Here is a 27,425-nt window from a genome sequence, read left to right as displayed (position 1 = left end):
CCCATTTCATTCCATTTCCATCTCATATCTCATCATACACATTCCAACTCTCTCTTTCTCTCTCTCTTCTCCCCTCGACGAGTCCGCGAACGAGACTCGGGTTCGGATCTCTGATCGCTGCTTCCTGGCGGTTCCCAAATCTCAGAATCCAGATCCTTCTCTCGCCGCCGGCGCTTCCGAATCCCCATTCCACCACTGAAACCTACCGGAACAACACAAGATGATAGCTATTCCATATTTGACTGCATTAACCACCTACTTCAGCTACGGTTTGCTCTTCGCCTTCGGTCAATTCAGGGATTTCTTCCGCAAAATCTTCGACTGGTGCAGCTCCAACAATCTTCAGGCACGCGCCTTTTCTCAATCTCTTTCTTTCTTTCTTGAATTTCTCAATTTCTGCATATATATATATATTGTTTCTCAATTTGCGCCTTGTTTGTTTCTTACTACCAGGGTTACGCTCCGATCTGCTTAGGTCTCGAAGATTTTTACATTCGCCGATTGTACCTTCGGATTCAGGTACGTTCAATCAAATTTCAACCGCGCTTCACTTTCGGTTTTTTCTCCCGTTTTGGATGTGGATTTGTGTTGTGATTTGTTACGATATATTAGGGGTGCCTATATAAATAGGCTTAGGCCTTGTAGAATAGTTATGTTGTGATTGATATCCTGTAATGGAACCCTTCTTCCCCCTGTTTCTCTATTCTTTCTCTGATTCTATCTTCTTCTTTCCCTATCTCTAATTCTATCCCTAACATGATTTCTGTGTGACAAACCAACAAAAGCAAGTGTGCGTGCTCATTTCTGTGTAAATTTTGAAGTGGTTATTACTTTTTTGGCAGGACTGTTTTGGAAGACCGATAGCTAGTGCTCCTGATGCTTGGTTTGATGTAGTTGAACGCTACTCCAATGATAATAACAAGACACTAAAGTATGATTCTCTTTAATTCTCAGGCTTATGATTATGGCTTTATTTTTATTTTTAATTTTTTGATGGGAGGGATGCATATTTTTTGAAGATATAGTTAATAGTTGGAGAGTCAAGATAAGAAATAATTGAAAAATTTGAGCTGTGGAATTAGCCTTTGGAAATGCTTGCCTAAGTAGAAGTGAATGAATGGCATGGAATGCAATGCAAGTTTAGCAAAAGGCGAACGATTCTTAATGTAGAGGTGGAAATTGGTGAACATAGATACAACTCTCATATTTTAAGTATATTTGGGTCCGTTTCCAAACAGGCAGGGTGAAATAGATGAATATTTGCGTGTGATCTACGACAGACAAGTAACACTCGAGTTCAGAGGGAAAGTGTACCAATCAACTATTAGACTGTCAATGTTATTTGGGGCTGAATGTTGGGTGTTAAAGAGTAAACAAAGAAGAAAAGTGTCGCTTAGATGAGAATGTTGCAATGGGTAAGTGGTTAAATAAAACAAGATAGGATTAAGAATACTATTATTAGATAGAAAACCAAAGCAGCTGACATTATAAAAATTATGGCAGAGTCTCATCTTAGGTGGGTTAAGCATGCTTAGAAGACCTGCTGAACATCACTTAGGAGGGTTGGCTAGAGTCTAGAGCAAGGATATCCCATACCAGTAGATAGATATAGAAGGATATCGATGAAAGTTACTGGTCACATCATTAATAGAGATTTTGAGTTTAACAGTTTATCTTTGAATTTAACACATGAAAGGGCATTATGGCATCATTTTGTCCATATAGCCTACTTGACCTTGGGGGGAAATGGCCTGGTTTTTGTTACTGTGGAAGCTTTAGCATCAAAAGTTTATCTAACAGCAATTTCTCCCTATGCAGACGAACTGATAAATTAAGTAGATGCCTTAACTTGGGATCATACAACTATCTTGGTTTTGCTGCGTCTGATGAATATTGCACGCCTCGAGTAATTGATTCGTTGAAGAAGTATTCTCCAAGCACTTGCAGTGCCCGGGTGGATGGGGGTAGGTATTATTAGTTTGTTTTAGCCATTAAAATGAAGTTCAGTTTGCTTATTGGTGCATGTATCTTATCAAGTTTCCTCAATCATGGCTTCTTCAATAGGCACAACTGATCTTCACAATGAATTGGAGGAGTGCGTTGCTAGTTTTGTTAGAAAGCCAGCTGCGTTGGTTTTTGGAATGGGCTATGTGACAAATTCTGCAATTCTTCCTGTCCTGATGGGGAAGGTTGGTAAAATTTAGTGTTTTTACTCTTATGAGAGATGCTGATATTTGCATGATTATTCATTTCTGTAGTACTTTAACAGGGAAGTTTGATTATTAGTGATTCATTGAACCACAACTCAATTGTTAACGGCGCACGAGGATCTGGAGCAACTATTCGTGTTTTCCAACACAATAGTGAGTACCTTTGCCGTTTACCAAAATAAGTTTTGTGAGTTAGTAATTTCCAAATGCTGTTATGAGAGTGTAACAAAACTGACATTGGATTGTTTATATGTATTTGGGTCATACTGGATTGCATTTTTTCGGTTTGCCTCTGCTAATATGATGTTGCTCTCATAGGCCACGTTATTATTTATTCACTTTGTCCCTGGCTATATATCTGCAGTGCCATCACATCTAGAAGAAGTATTACGAGAACAAATTGCTGAGGGACAGCCAAGGACGCATAGGCCATGGAAGAAGATAATGGTTATTGTGGAGGGGATATATAGCATGGAAGGAGAGCTTTGTAAACTTCCAGAGATCATAGCTATATGCAAAAAATACAAGGTTGGTTATTTCGGTAGCTCTAATACAATGTACAAATTGTTATTCTTACATACATTTTCCCGCAAGCATTTTTCTTTTCATTCTTTTTTTTTTGGGTGTGCGTGAGTATTTAATTTGAGTTTAAAATCCATAGCTTGTGAAAGTAATGTAGGGATGACATGGCATTTCCTGTAAAAGAAAATTTTGATTGGACTATTGTAAATGGTTTTACATCCTGGTAAATAGTGAGTTCCATTTAAATTAAAGCTAATGACTCATTGGCACAGTTAAAGAAAATCATTTCCCTCTAAAAGGATGTTTGTATTTAATGAATAGTTTCAGATGGTCTCATTCTCATATGACAACTTTTGATGGTTCTATTATTTTTTCTTCAAAAGTCTAGTTGAGAGAAGGGGAAAGAGAGGGCCAAATTATTGTGGGGTTTCCTTCATTTAATAATCCCATTCCCTTCTGAGCTGACATTAGGGATTGATTTGGATAAAGTTTTTAGGGTAAAGTATGTTTTTAGTCCCGATAAAATTGTCAATATTTGGTCTTAGTTTGATTTTTGAAAACTCCATTTTTGTCCCTTATTTTCTAAAAAACTCTATCTTTAGCTTTTGACCTTAAGAAAATGGTGAAGCACACCATACAAAAGGTGGTATCAAATTATCAATGCCAAACAACGTTTGGGGCACCACATTCATCCATTACAGTTGTATCAGGTCGCACTAAAACAAAAAGTAATAGTAAAAAAAGCATAGGTCGAGAACTAAAGTTAGACTATGCCATAAAATCGAAGACCAAAATGAGGCGTTATAAAAATCAGGGAGTAGAATCAAATAGTGACAATGCACAAATAAATACTTAACTCAAGTTTTGATGATGAAGTTTTATTTTCCATTTTAATTTGGTTTATTGGTACTTTTTCTATTATGGCACCGCATGGATGAGCTATGTAGCCAACCTCGTCTAGTTTGAAAAGGCTTAATTTTTGTTATTGTATCGTTAGTTTTTGCATTCTTCCATTGCTTTCATAGGCCTATACATATTTGGACGAAGCACACAGCATTGGAGCCGTGGGCAAGACAGGAAGAGGTGTTTGTGAGCTCTTGGGTGTTGATACTGCTGATATTGACATTATGATGGGAACATTCACGAAATCATTTGGATCATGTGGAGGTTATATTGCAGGATCTCAGGTATGCACATGTAAATATTAGACTCCAAATTTAGTGATTATATTAGGGTATAAATATTAGAAGTTTAGTTTTATTTTATTTTTATATTTTAGATTAAGCTTATTTTTTATTTTAGGAGTTATGTTTTTATTTTTGTTGGTCTATCTTCTTCTTTTCTTAGGGTTTAAGTTCATTGTTATTACGATTAGTTTATTATAAATAAGAGTTACCCTCCTTAGGTTAGAGTCATTATTTGAGTATTGAGTATTTTAAAAGGGTTTCACCCTTGTAAAAGGATTTTCCCTTTTTAAGAAGGTTTTCCTTCTTGGGTTCTTATTTTCAGAATTAAGAGAAGTATTTTAATTCAGAAAATGACACCTATGTCCCTGTTTGGCTGTTAGGGATCCCCAACCCTAACAGATTAACTGAGACTGTAAGTTACTAAAATCAGCCAGAATGGGTGTTAATTTGTCTTAGTGACAATCAGCCACTCTACATTTTTCTTTCTGTATAAAATCAAGGGTTAAACATCATATTAGTCCCTGTCTTTGTGTCGCCGTCTGATCTAGGTCCCTCGCCGGAAAAATTATTGTAAATGGTCCTCATGTTTGAAATATTTTTGGAGCGGATCCTCGCCGGAGGTCGGAGCTCCGGTGAATGCTTAAATGACATGCTGACTGGGATCAAAATGCTTATGTGGATTTTTAAACAAAAAAAATAAAAAATAAATTACACATCATAAAATTTAAAAAATTAAAAAAACCCAAATTACCCCAAATTAATTAATTAAAATTAAACTTATTAAGTAAAAAATTAAAAACCCCAATTCTCCTAATACCTATTTTAATTCTGTCAAAACATCATCTTTCATTCTTCTTCATACTTGCTATTTTGAAACATGGAACAAAAGGACAAAAAAATTCTTTCTAATTGCCGATAGGCTAAACCCCATTCAATTTGTGCTGGTGAATGAAATCCCAAATTAAAACTTGTTATTGATTCATCTATTTCATGGTCCTTGGTGAATCTAATTCAGTTATAGCAATTCCCTGCACTGACACAATCAAAGCCATCAAATTTGTCTTCTGCACTTTCCCAGCATCCAAACAAGATATGCAGAACCTGTGCAGATGGGGAAAATCGCAAACCATGGGTGCGAACGGGTACCTTGGTGAGTCCAAACGAATCAAAATGAGAGAGCCCTCAACCTCTCCTCTTCCACTTCGCACGACAGAGCCCTCAACCTCTTTCTCGGCCTTCGATTCACATTTCACAGCAACACCAAGCGGTTGTTTGGTCTGGGTTCTTCTGGGTTTTGCTTCCATGCTTTTCATCTTCTCCTTCTCTCATAAACTCAGATCCAAACTTAGATTGGGGGGATTTCGGTTGGGGGTTGGGGTTTTGGTTTGGTTCCGATTGCAGGTGGGGTTGGGGTGGTTCCGATTGCAGGTGGGTGGGGGTTGGGGTTGAGGGGGTGTGGGTGCGGGTGAGGTTTGAGGGTGAGGGTGAGGGTGAGGGTGAGGGTGAGGGTGAGGTTGCAGGTGGGTGAGGGTGAGGGTGAGGGTGAGGGTGGGTGAGGCCGTGAGTGAGGTTGCAGGTGGATGGTAGAAGATGATGATGATATTCTGGAAAATGATTCTGAGTTAGGGGATGGAGAAGAACTTAGATATGAACCCTAAATTGGTAGGGATAATTGAGAATTTGGGGTTAATTTGTGGAATTGAAATTAATCTGGGAAGGAAATGAATTTGTTAATTAATTATGTTTAATTTTAGTTAATTAGATTAATAAAACTGACATGTAATTTTTTTTTTTAATTTTTTTTATAATCCACGTCACCTCATTAAACCCAGTCAGCATGCTATTTAAGCACTCGCCGGAGCTCTGACATCCGGCGAGGATCCGCTCCAAAAATATTTCAAACATGAGGACCATTCACAATAATTTTTCCGGCGAGGGACCTAGATCAGACGGCGACACAAAGACAGGGACTAATATGATGTTTAACCCTAAAATCAATAATAGGTTACAAAATGCGTTGTGATGAAGAGAAAAATGAAAGGACCTGTAGAATACAAGGAATGGGAGTGAACTTGGAAGTGTTTCTGAATGGTAGGTGGACCTAAAGAGATAGGAAACGGAGAACTGTGCAAGAAGTACTCCAGTATTGCTGAAGTATCTGCATTGTATTTGCATCTGATGTACGAATACTTGTAAATTACATTTGTGCTATTGCTTTTTTACTGTGTGGACCGGACACCCACACCTCCTAAACGTATTGCTACTTGGAAATTTTCCTCACCATTTACCTTCAAAAGAGAAATGTTTTCAATTTTACAATCTTACCGAACTCGAAGTCATTGCATGGAATAATAAACATTTGTCTTAACAGAATGAACTATTATATTTATGATGGCAATTGCTGGCGATAGGCGAGGCAGAGTATCGTACTGGGCTTGGGAAGGAAAATGAACACGGGAGAGGGAGAGTACATGAGACTTGGGGTTGGGATATAAATATAAGAATTAATATTCATTATATTAAATGTAACTTAAACTGCTGCATGGCCTGAACCTATAACTTTTATTTATAAAAAAAATTGTAACTTATTTGTAAACAATTATCACATTGGCATATTGTATTGTATCCATGATATGGGATTCTTGTACCTAGCAAGATCCTTGCAACATTTCCTTGCAAAAGGAATGTATGGCCTGGTGTTAGAAAGGAAAGCGCAACAGAAGTACATCCCCGAGGAATACCTTGAGCCCTGAGATTACTCTGTTCTCTCTACACAATTCGCTGTGTCTCTCCCCTGCTCTATATCCTTATATATCCATTTATCCCTTTCTAGGTCTTCCCCCCACTCCAGGACTGCAAGCTGTCCAGTTTGTTATGCAGGAATTCCTCCTTACTATTTACTAATTACCTAAGCATTTGGCATTTCATCCTTTGCTGAAATAACCTCGTCCCCCTACTATTTTGTCTTTCTTACATCTTAAACTGTGTTTACCGGGCCTTCCTTTCTTAACATATAGCTTCTTAATTGGAGGCCTATTAGTTTCATACAGTTGAAATCATGTAATATTGCTGTATTATTGTGCTCGTGGAGTTGCTTTTTGTTTCACTTGTTTGGTTTTCATTTGCATTTATTAATTTCCATTTTCTGTTCTCATTTTTAATTACATAAATGTCATATTGTTTTTACTTTTCACTGTTTTATATTTTCAAAGTTTTGTACCGGAAACAGTGAAAACTAAAGTTTTCATTATTTCATACACAAAACTTTGAAATAAAAAAGTAAAATGAAACACTAGGTGGTATTTTTGTAATTAAAATTCAAAACAGGAAATAAAAACAAAATGTTTTTTTTTTAAACCAATTAGGTCCAAAATTGTTTAAATTTGTGTTTCATATTGGTTTCTACCAGTTTGTATCAGCCATCCTGGAAATATCATATCTAACAACTAGGACAATTTGAACTGTTTCTGATGTTGAATTTCTGGATTTCCTGTCAGGAGCTTATCCAATACTTGAAGTACACTTGCCCTGCTCATCTTTATGCAACTTCTGTTTCACCCCCTGCTGCACAACAGATAATATCATCCATAAAAGTAATCCTTGGAGAGGATGGTTCCAATAGAGGTTTGGCTGGTTACATAATTTGCACTGACACAAAACAACATTTATATTATTTTGTTTAGTTTGCATTGAAGCAAATTGTTTCCGTTAGTATGGTTCCAATAGATGTTTGGCTGGTTACATCATTTGCACTGACGCAAAACAGCATTTATATCATTTTGTTTTTGTATTGAAGTAAATTGTTTTCATACAGGTGCCCAGAAACTCGCAAAAATTCGAGAAAATAGCAATTTTTTCAGGTCAGAACTGCAGAAGATGGGATTTGAGGTTCTTGGAGATAACGATTCTCCTGTAATGCCAATCATGCTTTACAACCCAGCTAAAATTCCTGCCTTCTCAAGGGAGTGCCTCAGGCAGAATGTAAGAGCATCAACATCATACTATTTATGCTCCTTGTTGGTGCTCTACATCGTGGATGCTAATAAAAATTTCAGTTAATGTTCGCAAGTTTTTGAATGGTTCTGTGTTGTTTCAGGTTGCTGTTGTAACAGTGGCATTTCCTGCAACTCCATTGCTACTGGCTAGGGCACGCATATGTATATCAGCTTCTCATTCAAGGGAAGACCTTGTGACTGCGTTGCAGGTGTGTAGTTTGAATTTCATTCAATGGGTTAACTTTTCCAAAAAATGCATAATTAAATGGTTGTAAAGGCGTCAGTTTTGTGTAGAAGGGTAGCTGTGAAGTTTGTGTTACATAATTTGAGTGTGTTATCCGTTGTTAAGTAAATTATTATCAAAATTGTTAACTCCCCCTCTCCCCTTGTATCAGTTGCCAAGGAGCCCATATATGTCTTATCGCTTTATTTGTTCCTTCTTGCAGTTTCTGTTAAAATTGCTACTTCCATGTATGTTATATGTCCTAAATTGCAGTGACTGTTCTCCTTTCTTAGGTTATTAGCAGGGTGGGTGATCTAGTTGGGATAAAATACTTTCCTGCTGAACCATCGAAGCAGCAACAAGAGGGTAAAACAGTGAAGTATGATTGAGAGAGAGACTTGTCTATAAGAAGAAAGAGGATCAAAGAGTAATGAAGACAAGGCTATAGTAGTAATAAGGCATTTTGTTTCCATGATGGATTGGTTTCGGACGAACTGGCATGTATAAATTTGTTGCCGTCTTCATAAGTCAGGACTTCGCTTGGAGCAACAACTGCATATAATCTTTGTTTTGAGATACAGATACTGTCTCAAGGAGGGAAGTCTATTACTTATTTCGCGCAGTCATTAGATAATGTGTATAGTTGCAGGTTGGTTTATCCATTTGAAATTGAGCATTGCTTGAAATTTTAATCAAATTGTAAAACTGAGGTTGAGTATTTTCTGTTGGGTTTTACTCTTTAAATTTACCAGGTCCCTTAGGGAGGTGTATTGGTGGAATAGCTACCCTGTACTACAAGATACTGTCTTCTTTAAGCTCAGGACATGGTAGGTTTGAGGAAAAATGAGTCTAAAACCAATTAAGGAACTTTGATTTGGATTGATTCAGATGTAGTAAATTATTTTGGTAATTGATCACTAATTAAGTAATTATAGTTGATTTGGATTTGAGCAGAATGAGTTTGAACAAATTATAAATTGAGTTTTGGGTTTCAGAAATATGTTTGCAATGTGAGTTGTATCAAACTTGTCAAGTTGTGTTGGAATGTTTATACTTCTAAAAAAATTATATCCTAAAAAAAAATGGATTGAAGATATATGTTGAGTTGGTTCTTGTTAGAAACTATTCTTGTGGGCTGTGGCCCTTGTCCAATAGCTTAAGTTTTTTAAGATTTATTGGTTTTTTTGGCTGTTTCTATGATTACATTTAACTCGACTTTAATTTAGTCCTACCGTTAACTTGGTCATCTAATTGAACCGGTTTTTCCACAAGCTACTGTGGAGGCGATGGGAGAGCTTAATCACCTAGGGTTTATCCACAGGCGATGAGAGAGCTACTCTTCCCCCTTTGTTACCCTTTGCTCGGTAGTGGGAAATTTTACATAAAATCAAGGGTGAATCATTAACTTAGTCCCTGTGTTTGTACGAGAATTCAAGTTTAGTCTCTCCCTATAAAAATGTTTGGTCAATATCCTCACGATCGCAACCAGTTTGATTTTGGTCATAGCCGGAGGACGGAGTTCCGACAAGAGTACTAAATGGCATGTCAGAGCTGATGTGGTTTTATCCATGTCTTCTTAATTAAAAATTAAATTAAAAATTAAATGTAGATAATAATTAATGTTTAAAATAATAAAAAAAATTAAAAAGTAACTCTTAACTTATCAATTCAAATTAAATTTGTAATTTAAAATTATGAATCACAAAAATTATTTATTCATTATCTTGAATCCCATCTTCATCTGTTTTCCTCTTGAAAAAAAAAATACCATCTTCATCTTCATCCTCAAGTTGATGAAGCAGGATGAAAATGATAACGTTAAAGATCTTTAGTAACTCTTATTTTTATATTTTACTTTTAAATTTTATAGTTATAGCATTACTTAATAGTTAATACCCGCATAACCTAGTTTATGATCGAGACAAATGGGGTAGTATGGACACCTATAAGTAATAGTTTATAGTATTACCTATTATTGTTGTTGTATAGTATTACTTAATAATGTGACAATTAATGTATTAATAATTATTTATTTTAAAATATTTTCTTCTTATTTAGTTCAAATATCTGAATGACACATTTACAATAAAGTATACATTACTCTTCTAAGTTAAATTTTATGCAAGAGGTATGCATATTGTTTATTTTATAACCAAGGGTTAAATATGAATTTCATTTGTGTAGTATGAGTGAGTTTTGAAAGTCGTCCCTCATCACTGTAACTTATAAAAAAGCACCCTTATCAGGATTGGTCCTTGCTGGAGTGGTGACAAAGACCACCGTGCTTATTTGTCACACTATGCTTAAGTGTCATGGCCACATGTTAAATAAAGGTGGCGTGGATTTTTACTTTATTTTTTTTATAAAACTTATTAATTATTAAAAACTCTTCATCTTCAGCCATCTCCATCTTCATCCTACTTTCTCCCCCGCCCCCAAAATTATATTACAATAATAATTACATATCAAACACTTAATCATCATCTTCATAAACTTAATCTCAAATGCATGTTCACATATGAAAAACATAGAAACAAAACCCATTACCCAACACCAAAACAACACAGTCCACTAATCCATTCCCTTTCTCCTATATGGGGACCCTAGAAGTAGATCCGGTTCGAGCTTGTGAGTCGCGACCTAGTGTAAGGTGTGGTGGACGAAGACCCTCGTGGTGTAGGCATTGTTTCTGGAGCTATAGGGCCAGACATAGGAATGGAAGATAAAAGACTTCGATCATGATGGTTCGGATTCTGATCGAGCATACAAATTGAAGGCAAAGATGGGAAGAGCATGGTGGACATGTGTGATATTATAACATCCTGATCTGACGACTACTCTCACGATAACAACATAAGTCTTTCCAACATGTTTTGTCCTCACTAACGAGCTTTCCGGAAAAACTTCCTAGAAGGTCAATCATCCCAATATTACTACAAGGCACACTTAACCTTGGAGTTTTTATGAGTTGAGCTCCCGAAAAGAAGATGCATCTTGTTGTCATGAGTAGTATCAATCAAATCTTTTATGTCCTCCTCAATTGTATAGTCCTATTCCTATACAACCTCGGAATACCTCTTGTTTGGGTGCAGGATCAGTTTAGCCATTTGACTCTCCACCTAGAAGCCTGCCAGGAGCCGCTCCTTCTTTGTGTCTCATTGCACCGGCAATCACTCTCTGCCCTCATCGGCTCTGGGTGTCACAAGCCCACCAGCTTCCGCTTAGTTTGTCCCTGAGCCACATCGTATTGGGATAGGTTGGCTCTAATACCATTTGTAACATCCCGATCTGACGACTAGCCTCACGGTAACAACACGAGTCTTTCTAGCACATTTTTTCCTCACTCATGTGCTTCCCGGTAAAACTTCCTAGAAGGTCACTCATCCCACTTTTACTGCAAGGCAAAAACAATTACGAAGATGAGGAAGATGAAAATGATGTTGAAGAGATTTTTTGTTTACTTATTTTAGTTAAGAATTATAATTTAATTTATATATTTTCTACATGTAAAATAAAATTTAGTTAAAAAGTCTACGTCACTTTCATTTAAATGTGTCCATGACACATAAGTAGAGCGGTGACGAATAAGCATGATGGTCAGCACCATCACTCCGACAAGAATCAATTCTGACAATTTCCCTAAGTTTGGGGGCGTTTTTCAGAAGCTACGCCTGCGAGAGACGATTTTCAAAACTCGCTCAAAGTACAAGGATGAAAACCATATTTAACCATATAATCAATTATAAATAAGGGGAGCTCATACATTATCGTATCGTATTCATTCAATATTTTAAATACTTTCGTTGTATTCCTTTTTAACCTTAATAATTATTAAATACTACTTCAATATCTTAGCATAAAAACATTTTGTATCAATTAATTTCCAATTATTTAAGTTATTCTCAATATCGTGTTGGGATCTTGTCCACTCTCTAGTTTTTTCTCCTATATAAAGAGAAAACTTGCCGGTAAATTTCACAACTTTCATCATCAAATTAACCATTATTTGATTCCAGTTTTTATTTTACTTTTGAAAGTAGTTTCTATGGAAAACTTACTACTCATCATAGGCCTCTTGGCCATGGTTGTTTTGATATCATCATCACATGCTGCTAGAGACTTGGTTGATCATCCCTCAATCTCTACCAAAAGTGAGTTTGCATTTTGTTTTCAATTCTCATGGAGATTTGCCTCTAGTATTTTCATATACTAGTCTTAATCATGCACTCATCTTGCCTTTGTATAACAAAATTGCATAATTATTCGTCCTCCACCATAAACACTTATATGTAGAGATAATCATTCATTAAATTAAATTTTCATGTCAATTTGATCACAAACAACAATTAATTTTTTCATATTTCATATGTTTGCAGTTGTTAAAAAGCAAAATGAAATAGTTGAAGCACCCTTACCAGGAGTTCCTGAATTGCCCGCACCTGGAGTGCCTCAAGCACCCTTACCTGGAGTTCCTGGATTTCCTATACCCGAAGTGCCTGGAGTACCCGTACCTGAAACTCCTACGGTTCCCTTACCTGGAATTCCTGGATTTCCCTTTCCTTTTCCATTCCCCTTTCCTAAAATTCCCGGATTTCCCTTCCCATGTCCTTTCCCTTTACCTAAGATTCCTGGATTTCCCTTTCCCTCACCTGGACCTTCTGGACCTCCTGGATTTCCCTTCCCCTTTCCCTTTCCCTTCACTTTACCTAAAATTCCTGGATTTCCCTTCCCCTTCCCGTTACCTAAAATTCCCGGATTTCCCTTCCCTTTCCCCTTACCTAAAATTCCTGAATTTCCCTTCCCCTTCCCCTTCCCCTTCCCCTTACCCTTACCTAAAATTCCTGGATTTCCCTTCCCCTTCCCTTTACCTAAAATTCCCGAATTTCCCTTCCCCTTCCCCTTCCCCTTACCTAAAATTCCTGAATTTCCCTTTCCCTTCCCATTCCCCTTCCCCTTACCTAAAATTCCTGGATTTCCCTTCCCCTTCCCCTTCCCTTTACCTAAAATTCCCGGATTTCCTTTCCCAATCCCTGGAGCTCCTGGGTTGTCCATCCCTGAAGTGCATGAGGTAGCCGGTGGCGTCACTAGAGTACCTGAAGTTGGTGTGGCTAGCATCGAAGGCAGTACTAGACCTAATGCAAAGGATCACCTTGAAATCCACAACTAGAGTTATTTTTCTAGAAATAAATGTGAATCATGTCATCATTCGGAAAAAAAAAAGTGTTTCCACCTTATAAGATTGTATTACATAATAAATTTGACTTTATTTGTAAGAATTGTATTTCTCATAAAGTAATGATTATTATTATCATCATCACCATGACCATTGCAATAATAATAATAATAATAATTATTATTATAATTACTATTATTATTACTATTACTATTACTATTATTACAAGAAAACCTGTTTGTAGCCACAAACTTTATAATCGGTATGGCACAAGTTATTTTAATTGAATCCTATTTTTCGATTATTGCAATGTAATGATGGTTTTATTTGTTCGCCACCATTAAAGTTATGTTTTTTAAGGCCAAATTAAATAAATAAATAACGATAGAACAAGGGGTGCTAACCATTAAGGGTGAGAAAAGTGTTCTTATATGAGAAAATAAGAATAAATCATGACTGTTAGGTTTAATCATGAATTAATGTGACATTCAAAAAAAGTCTGATTTAGTGACGTGTCATTCTCAGGATGATTTAGTGACGTGTCATTCTCACGTTAATTCTTAGTGACGTGTCATTCTCACGTTAATTCTCATAAAAAAAATTCCACGTGTCATTCTCAAGTTAGCTCTCATAAAAAAATACATTATTAAATTTTATATTTGATTAGGATTTAGGTTGTTTATTTCTTGATTTTATCTTAATTTATTTTTGATTTATTTTTAGAGTATTAACTAATTTTTATGGTATTTTTATTGAATTTTTGGATTTTTAATTAATTTAGGATTTTATGAGTTTTTATTGTGATTTGCTAGATTTTGATAGTTTTTATCTATATTTATTTAGTACCTTTTTAAATTTTAGATTTCATTAGGATTTAGGTTGTTTATTTCATGATTTTATATTAATTTATCTTATTATTTATTTTTAGAGTATTAATTAATTTTTATGGTATTTTTATTGAATTTTCAGATTTTTAATTAATTCAGGATTTTATGAGTTTTTATTGTGATTTGCTAGATTTTGATAGTTTTTATCTATCTTTATTTATTACATTTTTTAATTTTAAATTTGATTACGATTTAGGTTGTTTATTTCTTGATTTTATCTTAATTTAAAAATAATTATAGTATCTATTTAAATAGAGATAATATCTATTTAAATAGAGATATTTTTAGATATATTTAGTTTCTTTTTATCTCTTTGTTAGATTAATATTAAACTAAATCTTAACAGATATTCAACAGAGTCCTTCTATGTCTTTGGCTTCTCTGCATTTTTAGGACTTTTGGGTTAAATAACATGTGTGATTTTTTCTCATTGATTTGTAGGTTGAAGAAAATATTCGTAATGACGTGGTTAATCCCATGGCAGAGCGGTGTGATGATCACCTTTGAGACTCACGATATTGCTCAGGTTAGTGCTATGATCTATGAGGAAAAAACTTATGTATGGATTCTCATATTTAAGAACAATGAATGTTATGAGAAAGGAGATTCCATGACATTAAAGTGGTTCCCTTCTTTGAAAGATGCAACTTTTGATTTGTGTCGTGCGTTAATAATTTTGAGGTAACTAAAGTAATCTTCAAAGATTTTGCTATAATCTAATCTTTAGGGGTTCAGAATTGGAGGTGGAAAGCGTGCTAGAATTGGTACAAATCAGATATTGGAATTGGATAACAACTAGAGTGCATGAATTTCATTCATCATTTTTTGAGTGGGTTTTGAAATCCTTTTCAATGTCTGAAATCTCCTTAATTGGTGAGTTGGGATGGGGGCAATGGATCTTTTTAACTGTGAGGGTCTTCGTGTGGCCTGAATGGGTCAGTTTAATTCGTTTTGGGTCTTCTAAAGGTTGGGTACTGCAATGCAATCCTTTCTTTGGTGCTTGATAACCTACTCAAATTTCCCTTTCTTTGTTTCTATCTATGACATGATATATAATTCCTGCTGCATTATTACCTTTATATTCAGTTCTGAACCGTGCAAAATTTGGGTTAGCACCCCTTATATGCTACTCTAAATGCAATGAATGGCTTATAAAAAAAACACTTATCTATTTTTTTTGTGAATTTAATTCAAGAATTCACCATACATTCACACATTACAGTCTTAGCTGTTAATTGATATTCTACAGCTTCTAATTCTATATATTGATAATTGAGTTTATTGAAATTGCGAGAATTTATGGATAAATTTACCCTCACTGATGTGCTATATACAAAGGTAACACTATTTTACTCAGTGTAATCTTTTGCTAATATAATATGAGGAGCCCATTTGAGTGGTTGATAAATGGAGAGAGTGACTACTTGTGTTTAGTTTGTGCTTTTCACTTTAGAATTCATGTATTTAATTTTTGTACAAAGAGCTGTTATTTTGTTTATATTGATAGCATATGTTCCGGGAATTCATAATCATGAAGTGGAGACACACGCATTTGATGTAGTTTGGGGAATTCATCGTCCAAATAAATAATACTCGATCTGACTTGGGACTCATTGCTGCAGAATATATTGATTTATGGCATTTAAAATTTATTTTTTTGGGACACATTGGAGTAAACTAATAAACAAACATATCTACTAATCCAATTTGATTCTTTGTTTTGATGTTTTGTTTCTTAAGCTCTCGACCTTTAAACATTGAATACTATCTGATTCTCATCTTTTGTTTGTACGATACACAAGGATGGTTATCTGATTTTTAGCCGCTCCTTAAAAAAAAATAGATGTGGTGATGCTGAAAACTTAAATTGTTTGCCAATACTATCCAGCATAATTGCATTTGCTTCTCCAATTTATCTCAAATTTCATTTTTTTTACCATGAAAAGATAACTACTGCAGTAGCGAAATTAATGTTCACAACTTGGGGTGCGGGCAAGAATATTTCTATTCTCTGTTGCTTAGAATATCTCTTCTTTTGAACCAAAAAAGAAGAATGTCTCTTCTTTTTGTAAATTAAAATCAATAATTAATATATTTTGGTCCACTTTTATTAGCATTTCAGACTCTTTTATTTCATATGTTGTTTAATATATTTTTAATAATCAAGATATTGATAGACGTATCAAATACGAAATACATATTCCCCGGGCAAAGCGCGGGTAAAAAAACACTAGTTATTATGTAACAAAAAAAAATTGGCTTAATTCCGGTTTGGGTCCCTGATGTTTCAGAAATGTGCGGTCTACACCCCCCGTGTTTAAAATGTGCGGTCACGGTCCCTCATATTTCTAAAACGTGCTAACGGTACCCTTCCGTTAACTTTCGTCAGTTGACCAAACGGCAGTGGGTTCATTAATCTGACGTGGACTTTATTTTTAATTAAAAATTTCTTTTTCCCCAAAATCTTCCCCCCAAATCAACAAACCCCAAAACCTAATTTCACCCTTTAATTTTAACCCTATAACCGGACATGATGCTGTAATTAAAAAATAAAAATTAATCAGTCTCTCTTTTAAAATATTAATTATGGTAAAAAAAAAAACACATCCTTTTCATCATCTTTATCTTCTGGAAACCTAACAAAAAAATAGAAACAAAGCAATCTCTGTCCATAGATCTGGGGTTTGTGGTTGAAGGAGGTGATGGCTGTAATTGATTTGGGAGGCGGCGATCGCAGACTTGGAGTTGAGGAAGAGAGACGCTCGCTGTTGTAGTTGATTTGGGAGGTAGCGGTTGTTTTGGTTAAGGAAGGAGACGAGTGAGGTGGTGGCGGTGGTTTTCACTGTCGCTAAGTTGTTGAAGATGATTTGGGGGCAAAAGTGAGTTTCAATACAGATCTGGGGTTGGGGTTCCTGGGCTTGCTGGGTTTGAAGAGGAAAGAAGGGGGTTTAGCTTCAGATCGGAACAAAAGAGCAGGGCGAAGTTTGGCTGCGTCTGAGCTCCATCGCTGCTGTGGAGACCGAGCTTCGCACCTCCATCGTCTCTGGTGGGGTTTCACAAAGTTCTGACTGAAAACTCTTAAAAGAGGCCCTGGGCTTGAGCTTCCATTCCACCTTGATGTACGGTTGAATAGTGCATCTACTTGCTTTCTCTACTGGTAACAGCTATGTTTCGGCTAGGGTGTTCTTGTTGCAGCTATGTCTGAAATGATTAATTGGTATTTTGATTAAGTTGGTAAATTTGCTCTCATTTTATTAGTAATGTAAGGTTGAATTGTGATTGACTATTCAAAATAAAGCCAATTAATTACCCATTTTGGTGTTGTTCTGGTAGCTGGCATACACCTTGTGGAATGTCTCAGGCCAAAAGATGATGTTTTTTATTCTATTAATGTTGAAGATGATGAATTGATGATAATACGATGTTGAATATGATAATTCCTAAAAAAAATGATAATAATGAATAAATGGTAATTAATATTTAAAAAAAAGACTCTGATTAATTTTTTATTTTTTGTATTCATAATTCTATTTTCTTTATTTTTAGTTCAGTTATGGGGTTAAAATTAAAGAGTGAAATTAGGTTTTGGGGTTTGTTGAATTGGGGGAAAATTTTGGGGAAAAGAAATTTTTAATTAAAAAGAAAGTCCACGTCAAATTAATGAACTCACTGCCGTTTGGTCAACTGACGGAAGTTAACGGAAGGATACCGTTAGCACGTTTTAGAAATATGTGGGACCTTGACCGCACATTTTAAATACAGAGGGTGTAGATCGCACATTTCTAAAACATCAGGGACCCAAACTGGAATTAAGCCAAAAAAATATTATTAGCCTTTAAGAGTGCTCTTATTTATATTGTCTCTCTACCTTCACTTCCACCGTTGTCGCTGCCACAATCACCACCACCACCCCTACCATCATCGCCACCACCACGTCCACCATCACCACCCCCGTGACACCCACCTTCCACCGCCACTACCACCACCACCACTCACGCCATTCGCTTTGTAAATAATTTTAATCTTTTATTTCTAATGTCATTCCACAATGAATTCTTGATTTTTTTAAAAAAGTTAAATATGTTTTGGGTCTCTAACTTACACTAGAATCTAAAATGATTCTTGTAATTGTTTTTTAATTTTTTTTTTGTCCCTGTTATATTTTGTTTGATTTAAAATGGTCTTTATGATCTCATAAATTATTTTTGAGATATTTTTCTCAGTCACGAGCTTGCGCGACAATCATAGGCAAATATAAATGATGAGTGTAACTTTTAAATAAGTTTTAGTCTTGTAAAATTCTTTTTAATCATTTTTGTTCTTCTCTTTTTCCTCTTCCTCTTCCTCTTCCTCTCCCATTCCCAGACAAAAATTAAATCAAACAAATTATGCCAGGGACAAAATAACTGAAAAATTTACAGGGACCATTTTAAATTCAGATGTATAAATCAGGGACCTGAAATATATTTAACCCAAAGTCTTATTAATGATTTACACCCAAATCGAGCAGAACAGTAGTAGTTGCTCTGCTCCAAATTCAACCGGACTCCGCCGTACGCCTCTCAATTCCTCCGTCGCCGGCGGCCTTCTTCTGATCTGGTGCGTTCTATCTGTCGTTTCCCCTGAATCGTGAAATTTTACATCTAGTTCTTTCGATGCTGATACTTTGTTACTTCAAAATTGCGACCAGATTGTTTGAATAAGCGTTCAATTTCTCAATTTATAGATCTATTGTTCTTGCTGCTTTCTTGTGTTAATTGACAAGTTAGGGTTCTTAATTTCAATCAATTGTGACCATGTCCTATTTAGAAGTACTCTGATTACTTTTCCGATGTATAAAAAAGAAGTACTCTGATTGAGTTAGAATTTTAGTTTCAAATTAGGGTCAGTTTGGAGTAAAATTTGGTTTTGCATAAGAAAAAATACAAGTTTTGTTGGGGTTTTCACCCCCAATTTTAAAGGGGTGCCAAATTGATTCATAGTGATAAATGGGTGATATGAGTTCTATTGTTTAGTACTATTCACTGCCTAGGACCTGTGGCGAGTTAACGGTCTCTGACTTTGATTGTTTCCCTTTGCTTGTGTGTCATCTTCAGATATATAATGGCCAACAGAGTTCAAATTCCTACCAACAAATCGTCACTTATCGCCATGATTGCAGATGAGGTAAGAGCGTAGTGATGTTGTAATTGAAGTACTTACTGTTACTGACTGTAGAACAACAGATATTTGCGTGTTTCTCGTGCATTGCCCTTTAGATTTTCAACTCGCGTTTATAATGACAACATTCAAAAGGCTTATGACAACTACTTTATTTAATACAGGATACTATAGTTGGCTTTCTGCTGGCTGGTGTGGGAAATGTTGACATACGTCGGAAGACGAATTACCTTATTGTGGATTCAAGTATGTCATTGAACTATATTTCACTTACTTTTTTCTGCGCGTGGTTTGTATTAAACTATACAATGTTTTTATTTATTCTTAAATTGTGTATATTGTTGGAAACCCAACAATCTGGATTCAACAATGAACAGAAAGAACTCAAAATAACCAAGAAATGCAGTTGATTGTTTATTGAAAGTAAATGGAAAAATACAGAGAGGGAGTAGTAATCCCAGATTCTGACCAGAGCTCAGCTCCTATAGGAAGCTCATTGCTTCCTATTCATTCTAATTCCTCGAATGATCAAAAGATACCCTCAACCTCTCACTCTATTCCTTAATATCTAGACGGTTACAACCAACTCTACTGTGGGGTCCTTAATTCTGATTGACCTTCCTACCCTTTCTGGAATATACCTTCCACACCTTAGGCCCAGCTGAACCATGTAGTGCTAATGGGCCTTCCACTGGATCGCAGGTCCTAACAACACCCCCTCCTAAAACAGCAACCTTGTCCTCAAGGTTGAATGCAGGAAACTGACTGCTGATTGTGAGTGTGTCTTCCCAAGTAGCCTCTTCTTCAAGCTTTCCTTTCCAATGCACCAACACTTGGTGAACCTCAGCGCCCTGCTGTTGCACTGTACGCGTTGCCAGAATGTTGTCAGGTTCAATCAGATCAGAACTTTCTCCTTCCAATTGCGTAGGAAGTTCTTCCTCCTCTGTGTACTCCCCTACCGCTTTCTTAAGCAAAGAGACGTGGAATACTGGATGAACTCGGGAACCTTCTGGCAATTTCAACTTGTAAGCCACTGCTCCTATGCGTTCTATCACCGGATACGGCCCATAATATCGAGCAGCCAATTTCGCGTGAACTCGAGTCACCACCGATTGTTGCCGATGGGCTCTTAACTTAACGAAGACCCACTCCCCAATGGCAAACGAGCGGTCCACACGCTTAGCATCCACCTGCGACTTCATACGAGTTTGGGCTCGCAAGAGCTGAGTTTTAAGTTGCCGGAGAGCTTCGTCTCGATCAACCAGCTCCTGTTGGACAGCGGCGACGCGCGTTTCTCCCAATCCCCATCGCGCGAGAGCGGGAGGCTTGCGGCCATAAACAACTTCAAATGGGGTGAGCTGGGTCGCGGAATGGTACGTGGTGTTGAACCAGTACTCCGCCCAGTGTATCCACATAGCCCAGGTCTTAGGTTGATCAGCGGAAAAACACCGAAGGTAGGTTTCAAGGCAACGGTTGGTCACCTCCGTTTGCCCATTCGATTCCGGATGATACGCTGAACTGAGCTTCAGTTGTGTCCCTTGGAGCTTGAAAAGCTCTTTCCAGAAGTGACTCATAAATATGGGGTCGCGATGGCTTACGATTGTTGACGGAATTCCATGTAAGCGTATAACTTCCTTGGTGAAAATTTCTGCAATGCTACGAGCTGTATAAGGGTGTTTCAGAGGAATGAAATGGCTGTATTTTGACAAGCGGTCGACGACGACAAGAATCGCCTCATAGCCCCTCGATTTTGGAAGTCCTGTGACAAAATCGATTGAGATGTCTTCCCAAATCCGCTCAGGAATCGGAAGAGGTTGCAGAAGGCCCCCTGGAGAAGTAGCAAGATACTTTTGTCGTTGGCAAATGTCACAACGTCGAACAAATTCCTGAATAACATTCTTCATTCCCACCCAGTACAAGTTGGCCGCTAACCTGCGATATGTTCGCAAAAAACCCGAATGCCCTCCCTGGGGAGAGTTATGGAACTCGTGGAGCATTTTTGGGATCATTTGAGAGTGCTTGGACAGGACCAAGCGGTCTTTGTAGAACAGAACACCCTGTTGGAGCCTGAACTCGGGGTGCGACATTAGGTCCTCTTGCTTCTCTTTAATTACTTGCTGTAAGTGTGGGTCAGCAAGGATCTCTTCTTGGACCTGACGTTGTTCATCCCAACTTGGGTAAGACAGCAGGGTCTGCAACTCCATTCCTTCTTGGATTCGTGAAAGAGCATCCGCTCCCCTGTTCAATTTTCCTGGCTTGTAGCGAATCTCGAAGTCATACCCAAGCAATTTAGCAGTCCAATTCTGTTGATCTCCTGTGGCCACTCGCTGCTGTAGTAGTTCCTTGAGACTCTTCTGGTCGGTAGTAACCACGAATCTCCTACCTAGAAGATAAGGCCGCCAATGTTGTATGGCCAACGCGATTGCCATCAGCTCCTTCTCATACGCTGATTTAGCCAAATTTCTCACCCCAAGTGCCTTGCTATAATATGCTATGGGATTCTTTCCCTGCATCAGGATTGCTCCTAATCCCGTGCCCGACGCGTCGCATTCGATTAAGAATTCCTTCTCAAAGTTAGGAAGTGTCAACACCGGAGCTGTGGTGAGTTTCTCCTTAAGAGTGTCAAATGCTAGCTGTGCATCAGAGTTCCAGCAGAAGGCATCTTTCTTTGTCAGGTCAGTGAGTGGTTTTGCTACCTTTCCGTAATCCCGAATGAATTTCCGGTAATAACCGGTCAATCCCAAGAACCCTCTCACTCCTTTCACAGTTTTTGGGGTTGGCCACTCACGCACGCTCACTATTTTGCTGGGATCAACCTCTACCCCTTGTGCTGAGATCAAATGCCCCAAGTACTCCACCTTGTCACGAGCGAATTGGCACTTCTTCTTATTTGCGGTCAGCTGATGTGTGCGCAAGGTTTCCAGCACTGTGCTCAAATGTTCCATGTGAGTAGTCCAATCCTTGCTATATACGAGTATGTCGTCGAAGAAAACAAGGACATACTTGCGGAGCATGGGCCTGAAAACTTCGTTCATCAGACTTTGGAAAGTTGACGGGGCGTTCATCAAGCCAAATGGCATGACGAGGAATTCGTAATGCCCTTCATGAGTGCGGAAAGCGGTCTTGTGTACATCCTCTGCTTTTACTCGCACTTGGTGATATCCAGATTTTAAATCAAGCTTTGAGAAGAAGCTTGCCCCATGTAACTCGTCTAACAATTCCTCAATAACTGGTATTGGGAATTTGTCAGGTACTGTCACCTTGTTCAAGGCCCTGTAGTCAACGCACATTCTCCATGTTTGATCCTTCTTCTTGACAAGAATGACAGGGCTGGAATATGCACTGGTGCTGTTGCGTATGATCCCAGATTCTAACATCTCCTTCACTTGCTTCTCGATTTCATTCTTGTGCAGGTATGGATATCGGTATGGTCGCACACTAATTGGTCCATGTCCTTCCCTGATATTGATACAATGCTCTTTCCCTCTACTGGGTGGTAAACCAACCCGTTCAGTGAATATGTCAGCGTACCGTTCCAAGACACACTTCAACTCTGTGTGTAAGGCTACTGGCAGAATTGGCTCTTCTGGTTGTTCAATTCTGCAATTCCCCACTGTCCGCAATTCCCCTTGTTCAGTTCTAGGGACTCTCCTGACAATGCTTTGAAGGGCTACTGGAGCTTCTTGCCCTGCTTCGATTCCTAGTAGCGTGACCCACTGTGTTCCATCCCAGAACTTCATTGAGCGTTTGCTCCAATTGATTAAGGTATCTCCTAGAGTCTTCAACCACTCAATCCCCAGCACGAGATCCGGTCCTCCTAACTCGAAGAGATATGGAGTGCATTTGAGTGAGTATGACCCGAGCTCCAACTTCACCAATTTGCTCCTGCCCTGGGTGTGTGTTCGATATCCATCCCCGAGCTTGATCGACATCTTGGGAGTGTCTTCGGTTTCCCATCCCATCCTCTGAACTAATTTTTGCTCGATGAAGTTGTGTGTGGCCCCACTGTCCACTAGTACTAGCACCGGAACCCCATGAATCTTTCCTTGGAGCTTCATGGTTTGAGGATTGGCATCGGGCTCGTGAGAGAGGTTGAACAAGCCCATTATGCTCAGCTCTCCTTCCAGATCCCCTTCTTGTTCTTCCATCTCCATTGCCAAAAGCTTGCTATCTTCTGCATCATCGTCGCCGTCTTCAACAATAAGCACGCGGAGCTGCTTATCGGGGCACTGATGCATGGGATGGTAAGGCCCACCGCATTTGAAACATTTCCCTTTTTGCTTACGGTCCAGCAGTTCTTGGTAAGTGAGGTGAGAAAAACCACGATCCCTTGGCCCAACACGACGCGTTTCACCTTGGGCCTGCTGTTCAACCCTTGGCCCATTTTGTCCAGTTTTTGTTACTGCGGCCCCATTGTCTTTTGCCCCACGTACCCAGATCCAGTCACTCCCTCTCTGTTTACTTGACCCGTTCGCTCCGGCCTGAAAACCCGGTCCGTTCCCTCTGGATCCCCGAGAATAACCCGATCCACTATCCCCTTTCACCTCCTTCTCTACCACACGCGCAGCCATCAACAGCTTTGATCGACTCATACCCTCCATTATCGCCAAGCTTCGAACTTTTCCCCTAATTTCCTCCTTCAATCCATGAAGGAAATACCCCTGGAATTGCTTATCAGGCAAACGAGGGATCTGGGCTGTTAAATACTCGAACTCGGTGATGTATTCATCGATCGACCCACGCTGACGTAACTCTGTCAGCTGTTCGTACACATCGCCCTCCCCATGGCCACCGTACCGCTCCAGAAGTGCGTCACGAAGCTTCTCCCACGACAGTGCAGCATCGGCTTCCAGTAGTGAATTGAAGAAGTGGATGGTTGGCCCCTCCATGCTCAACTGTGATAGACTCACCTTCACCGCCGGTGATGTACCTTGCACCCGGAAATAGACCTCAGCTCGTGAGATCCAACCGGCTGGGTCCTCTCCGTTGAACATCGGCAGCTCTACCTTCTTGGCAGAGTGTCGAAATTCCAGCAATGCATCTCCCTGCAACCCACTTGATTCTCCGGCGCTGGGTATAGCTCCCATCGGTTGTGGTGTTCCTCCGTTCCTTTGATTCACGCTCTCTTCTCCGATCTGTACTGATTTTCCCATCGATTTCTCCAGCATAGCAACCAGCGTTGCAGGTAAGTCCTTGACCGCGGTGGTCACCGCCGCGAGAGACGATCGCATCTCCGCGAGCTCACCCTCCAATGCATCGACCTTGGCCTCCATCTTCTGACCGGTGTGCTTGGTCTTCTTCGGTGGCATTCACTGATTTCGGAATGGGTATCCGGCAGGTCGGACCAGTTTGTTGGAAACCCAACAATCTGGATTCAACAATGAACAGAAAGAACTCAAAATAACCAAGAAATGCAGTTGATTGTTTATTGAAAGTAAATGGAAAAATACAGAGAGGGAGTAGTAATCCCAGATTCTGACCAGAGCTCAGCTCCTATAGGAAGCTCATTGCTTCCTATTCATTCTAATTCCTCGAATGATCAAAAGATACCCTCAACCTCTCACTCTATTCCTTAATATCTAGACGGTTACAACCAACTCTACTGTGGGGTCCTTAATTCTGATTGACCTTCCTACCCTTTCTGGAATATACCTTCCACACCTTAGGCCCAGCTGATCCATGTAGTGCTAATGGGCCTTCCACTGGATCGCAGGTCCTAACATATATCATGAAATGCCTTCCTACTTGTTTAACTACTGTCTAGACTGTGGTAGATAAGATACCCAATTAAAGTATCCCTATGTTCTTTTATGTTCTTAATAAAGGCTTATTATCGTTTATTGAAGACATAATAAGAAGAGGCATGTACCTCCATCCTAAATGGGATATGTTGAAAAGTAAAGTTTTTATAAATAGTCCAAGTTCCTTATCTTAAATATATGCTAAAGGATAGAGAATACATTTCATAGTCTAGACATTGACATTCCTAAGAAACTTTGATATCTCACTTTTGTTGTGCATATGTTATTTTGCATTACCTTCTCCCCTGTTGTTACTTGGGTTACCACAAATTTACAAGATAGCATCCTTGTTTTTCTTTTACTGTTGATAGCGTCAAGTTTTGATGATATTTTCATGCTTATTTTATTTATCAGTTTGAAATCAAATTGATTTTTCATTTTAAGTTTTTGTTTTATCTCTTGTTTTTTATTTTCAGAAACAACTGTCAAACAAATCGAGGATGCATTCAAAGAATTCACAACAAGGGATGATATTGCAATTGTGCTGATTAGTCAATATGTAAGTCCTGTTCTGTGACTATTTAAAAATGGTTTAGGCTGTCATCTTCATATATATAATGGCCTACTTCCTAGGCCCATTTTCTAGTTCCTTTTGTTAGTTCCTACTTACACAGTTACCCTTACATATTATGGTTAGGCACATATTTTGTCTGGAAATCAAAGTTATTGTTTTTCTGAAGTCCCGGAGGAAATATTTTCTTATCACTGCTGAAGCTTCCAAATCTTACATATGAGATTTTGAATGAAAAGATTGCTCAATGAATAATGCTAGCCAGTCTTAGAATTTTATTGGATTGCAATGGGGGCCATACCAATACCAATTCCAATACCATTCAATCATAAATCGGCCCTGCTTTTTAGATAATCATCCTGTGGGTTCAAATGTTAACAAGTCATATGGTTTCTCACATTTGGTTCAGTTGTTAGTTGAGTCTACTGTTACACCTATGTGCTCATTCAACTTTTACTTGTGAGCTTGGGTTACGACCCTCATATCCCCCTCCCTATTCAAAGATCTTATAGTTTCTTTCTCTGTGCAGGTTGCAAACATGGTAAGGTTTTTAGTTGATAGTTATAACAAGCCTGTTCCTGCAATACTTGAAATCCCTTCGAAAGATCACCCATATGATCCTGCACATGATTCAGTTCTTTCACGAGTAAAGTATCTCTTTTCTGCCGAATCAGTGGCATCTGACAGACGCTAAATTTTCACTTTCCAGTTGCAGCTTTTTCGGGTGTTTATCGTTTTTCTCTGTACATTATGAGTAAAAAACATTCTCTAAAAATCCATGAGTTCTGTGTAGCTTAAATAATTTGTACTGTCTGGTGATAATTTAAATATCCTGTCATAGAACTTCAAGACTGGCAAATGTTTTATAGCGTAATGTCAGCCTCAGCTAAAGTATTAGCATGAAATTTGTGCTTGTTTCATTACTCACTCATTCCATCCATCTGTTTTAAGTTCTGCATGTTGTGGCATAATTATGGTATAGTGTTCTCTGTCATGCCCAATGAAGAGTTTCTCATCTCCTGCAATCCCATTCTCTAAAAGGTAATGCTAATATTCTGTTGAGTGCCGTTATAGGCACATGTTTGTTGTGCTACTTCTTTCTCTGATCGTACGCAATTGTGGCTGGACATCAAGGGAGTAAGGGGTCAAGAGAAGGGTCAGAGCAGGAAAACATCCATTGGTAAACAAGTAGATCAGATAACGGACTGTGAAGTAATTAATTATCAAGCAGCATTGGAAGACTAGGTGAAAGGAGCTTTTTATGCTTGATGCCTGGATTCGATCAAATCTGACATGAATGAATAAATGTGTACTTGGGTAAACAACTTAATTAAAAACTTATGATTGAAAGTATGAACAGATGTTCAAACAACATAATAACAACTTAATAGGGGGACCCCATTTTAAAAATTTAAAGGGAAAAGAGTTATATATAAGCAATACTCTCATATTTGAATTCAAATAGTAACTTCTTCCTTAGAAAACATAGAACATCATTACATTTTGATATTTAGGATGCAACGGCAAAAATGTGTTGGCACCAAAATATTGGCTAGTTTGTAATAGTTAGGAATCACTTCTCGCAAAGATAGGTTAGCCAACCATTACCCAAGCTTTAGCCATTATAAAATGCAACAAAGACAACTGATAGGGAAGAACTTTTCATTTAGATCGGATTTATTAACAAGTAATCAAGCCTGAATTTGGAAGAATAATATATTTGAGATATTCAACCAAATCAAGTTTTAGCATGTCG

At 38.0% G+C, this 27,425-nt stretch overlaps 3 protein-coding genes across 4 annotated transcripts; 2 read left to right on the top strand and 1 right to left on the bottom strand.

The window, feature by feature from the left end:
- Positions 1-13: 13 nt before the first annotated feature.
- On the top strand, positions 14-9,093 carry LOC130710977 (long chain base biosynthesis protein 2a). Of its 2 annotated transcripts, XM_057560389.1 has the most exons (12): positions 14-346; positions 454-519; positions 843-931; positions 1,819-1,964; positions 2,065-2,189; positions 2,270-2,363; positions 2,575-2,738; positions 3,758-3,919; positions 7,417-7,543; positions 7,734-7,900; positions 8,016-8,123; positions 8,431-9,093. In XM_057560389.1, the coding sequence occupies exons 1-12, from the start codon at positions 221-223 to the stop codon at positions 8,524-8,526; spliced, it is 1,470 nt and encodes a 489-aa protein (XP_057416372.1). In that variant the 5' UTR covers positions 14-220; the 3' UTR covers positions 8,527-9,093. The 2 variants fall into 2 exon arrangements, with proteins under 2 accessions (XP_057416372.1, XP_057416371.1); XM_057560388.1 differs by lacking the exon at positions 14-346 and having other exon boundaries at positions 415-519.
- Positions 9,094-12,586: 3,493 nt separating this feature from the next.
- LOC130710721 (uncharacterized) lies at positions 12,587-13,189 on the bottom strand. The gene has a single exon (XM_057560073.1). The coding sequence runs from the start codon at positions 13,187-13,189 to the stop codon at positions 12,587-12,589; it is 603 nt and encodes a 200-aa protein (XP_057416056.1).
- A 5,325-nt stretch (positions 13,190-18,514) lies between these two features.
- Positions 18,515-26,592, top strand: LOC130710128 (V-type proton ATPase subunit F). The gene is made up of 5 exons (XM_057559279.1): positions 18,515-18,796; positions 19,294-19,363; positions 19,522-19,603; positions 25,575-25,657; positions 26,199-26,592. The coding sequence occupies exons 2-5, from the start codon at positions 19,301-19,303 to the stop codon at positions 26,361-26,363; spliced, it is 393 nt and encodes a 130-aa protein (XP_057415262.1). The 5' UTR covers positions 18,515-18,796; positions 19,294-19,300; the 3' UTR covers positions 26,364-26,592.
- Positions 26,593-27,425: the final 833 nt, after the last annotated feature.

Source organism: Lotus japonicus, chromosome 4, assembly GCF_012489685.1.
Source record: "Lotus japonicus ecotype B-129 chromosome 4, LjGifu_v1.2".
In the NCBI taxonomy this organism is placed as follows: Eukaryota; Viridiplantae; Streptophyta; class Magnoliopsida; order Fabales; family Fabaceae; genus Lotus; species Lotus japonicus.
This window is presented reverse-complemented; position numbering and strand designations above follow the sequence as displayed.

Excerpts from the sequence above, each read along its gene's own strand:
- LOC130710977 (XM_057560389.1), top strand. The coding sequence starts at position 221 with ATGATAGCTATTCCATATTTGACTGCATTAACCACCTACTTCAGCTAC. Across the intron at positions 2,190-2,269 it reads TTCCTGTCCTGATGGGGAAG|GGAAGTTTGATTATTAGTGA; the intron begins GTTGGTAAAATT and ends GTACTTTAACAG. Across the intron at positions 2,364-2,574 it reads TCGTGTTTTCCAACACAATA|TGCCATCACATCTAGAAGAA; the intron begins GTGAGTACCTTT and ends ATATATCTGCAG.
- LOC130710721 (XM_057560073.1), bottom strand. The coding sequence starts at position 13,189 with ATGGACAACCCAGGAGCTCCAGGGATTGGGAAAGGAAATCCGGGAATT.
- LOC130710128 (XM_057559279.1), top strand. The coding sequence starts at position 19,301 with ATGGCCAACAGAGTTCAAATTCCTACCAACAAATCGTCACTTATCGCC. Across the intron at positions 19,364-19,521 it reads TCGCCATGATTGCAGATGAG|GATACTATAGTTGGCTTTCT; the intron begins GTAAGAGCGTAG and ends TATTTAATACAG. Across the intron at positions 25,658-26,198 it reads TTGTGCTGATTAGTCAATAT|GTTGCAAACATGGTAAGGTT; the intron begins GTAAGTCCTGTT and ends TTCTCTGTGCAG.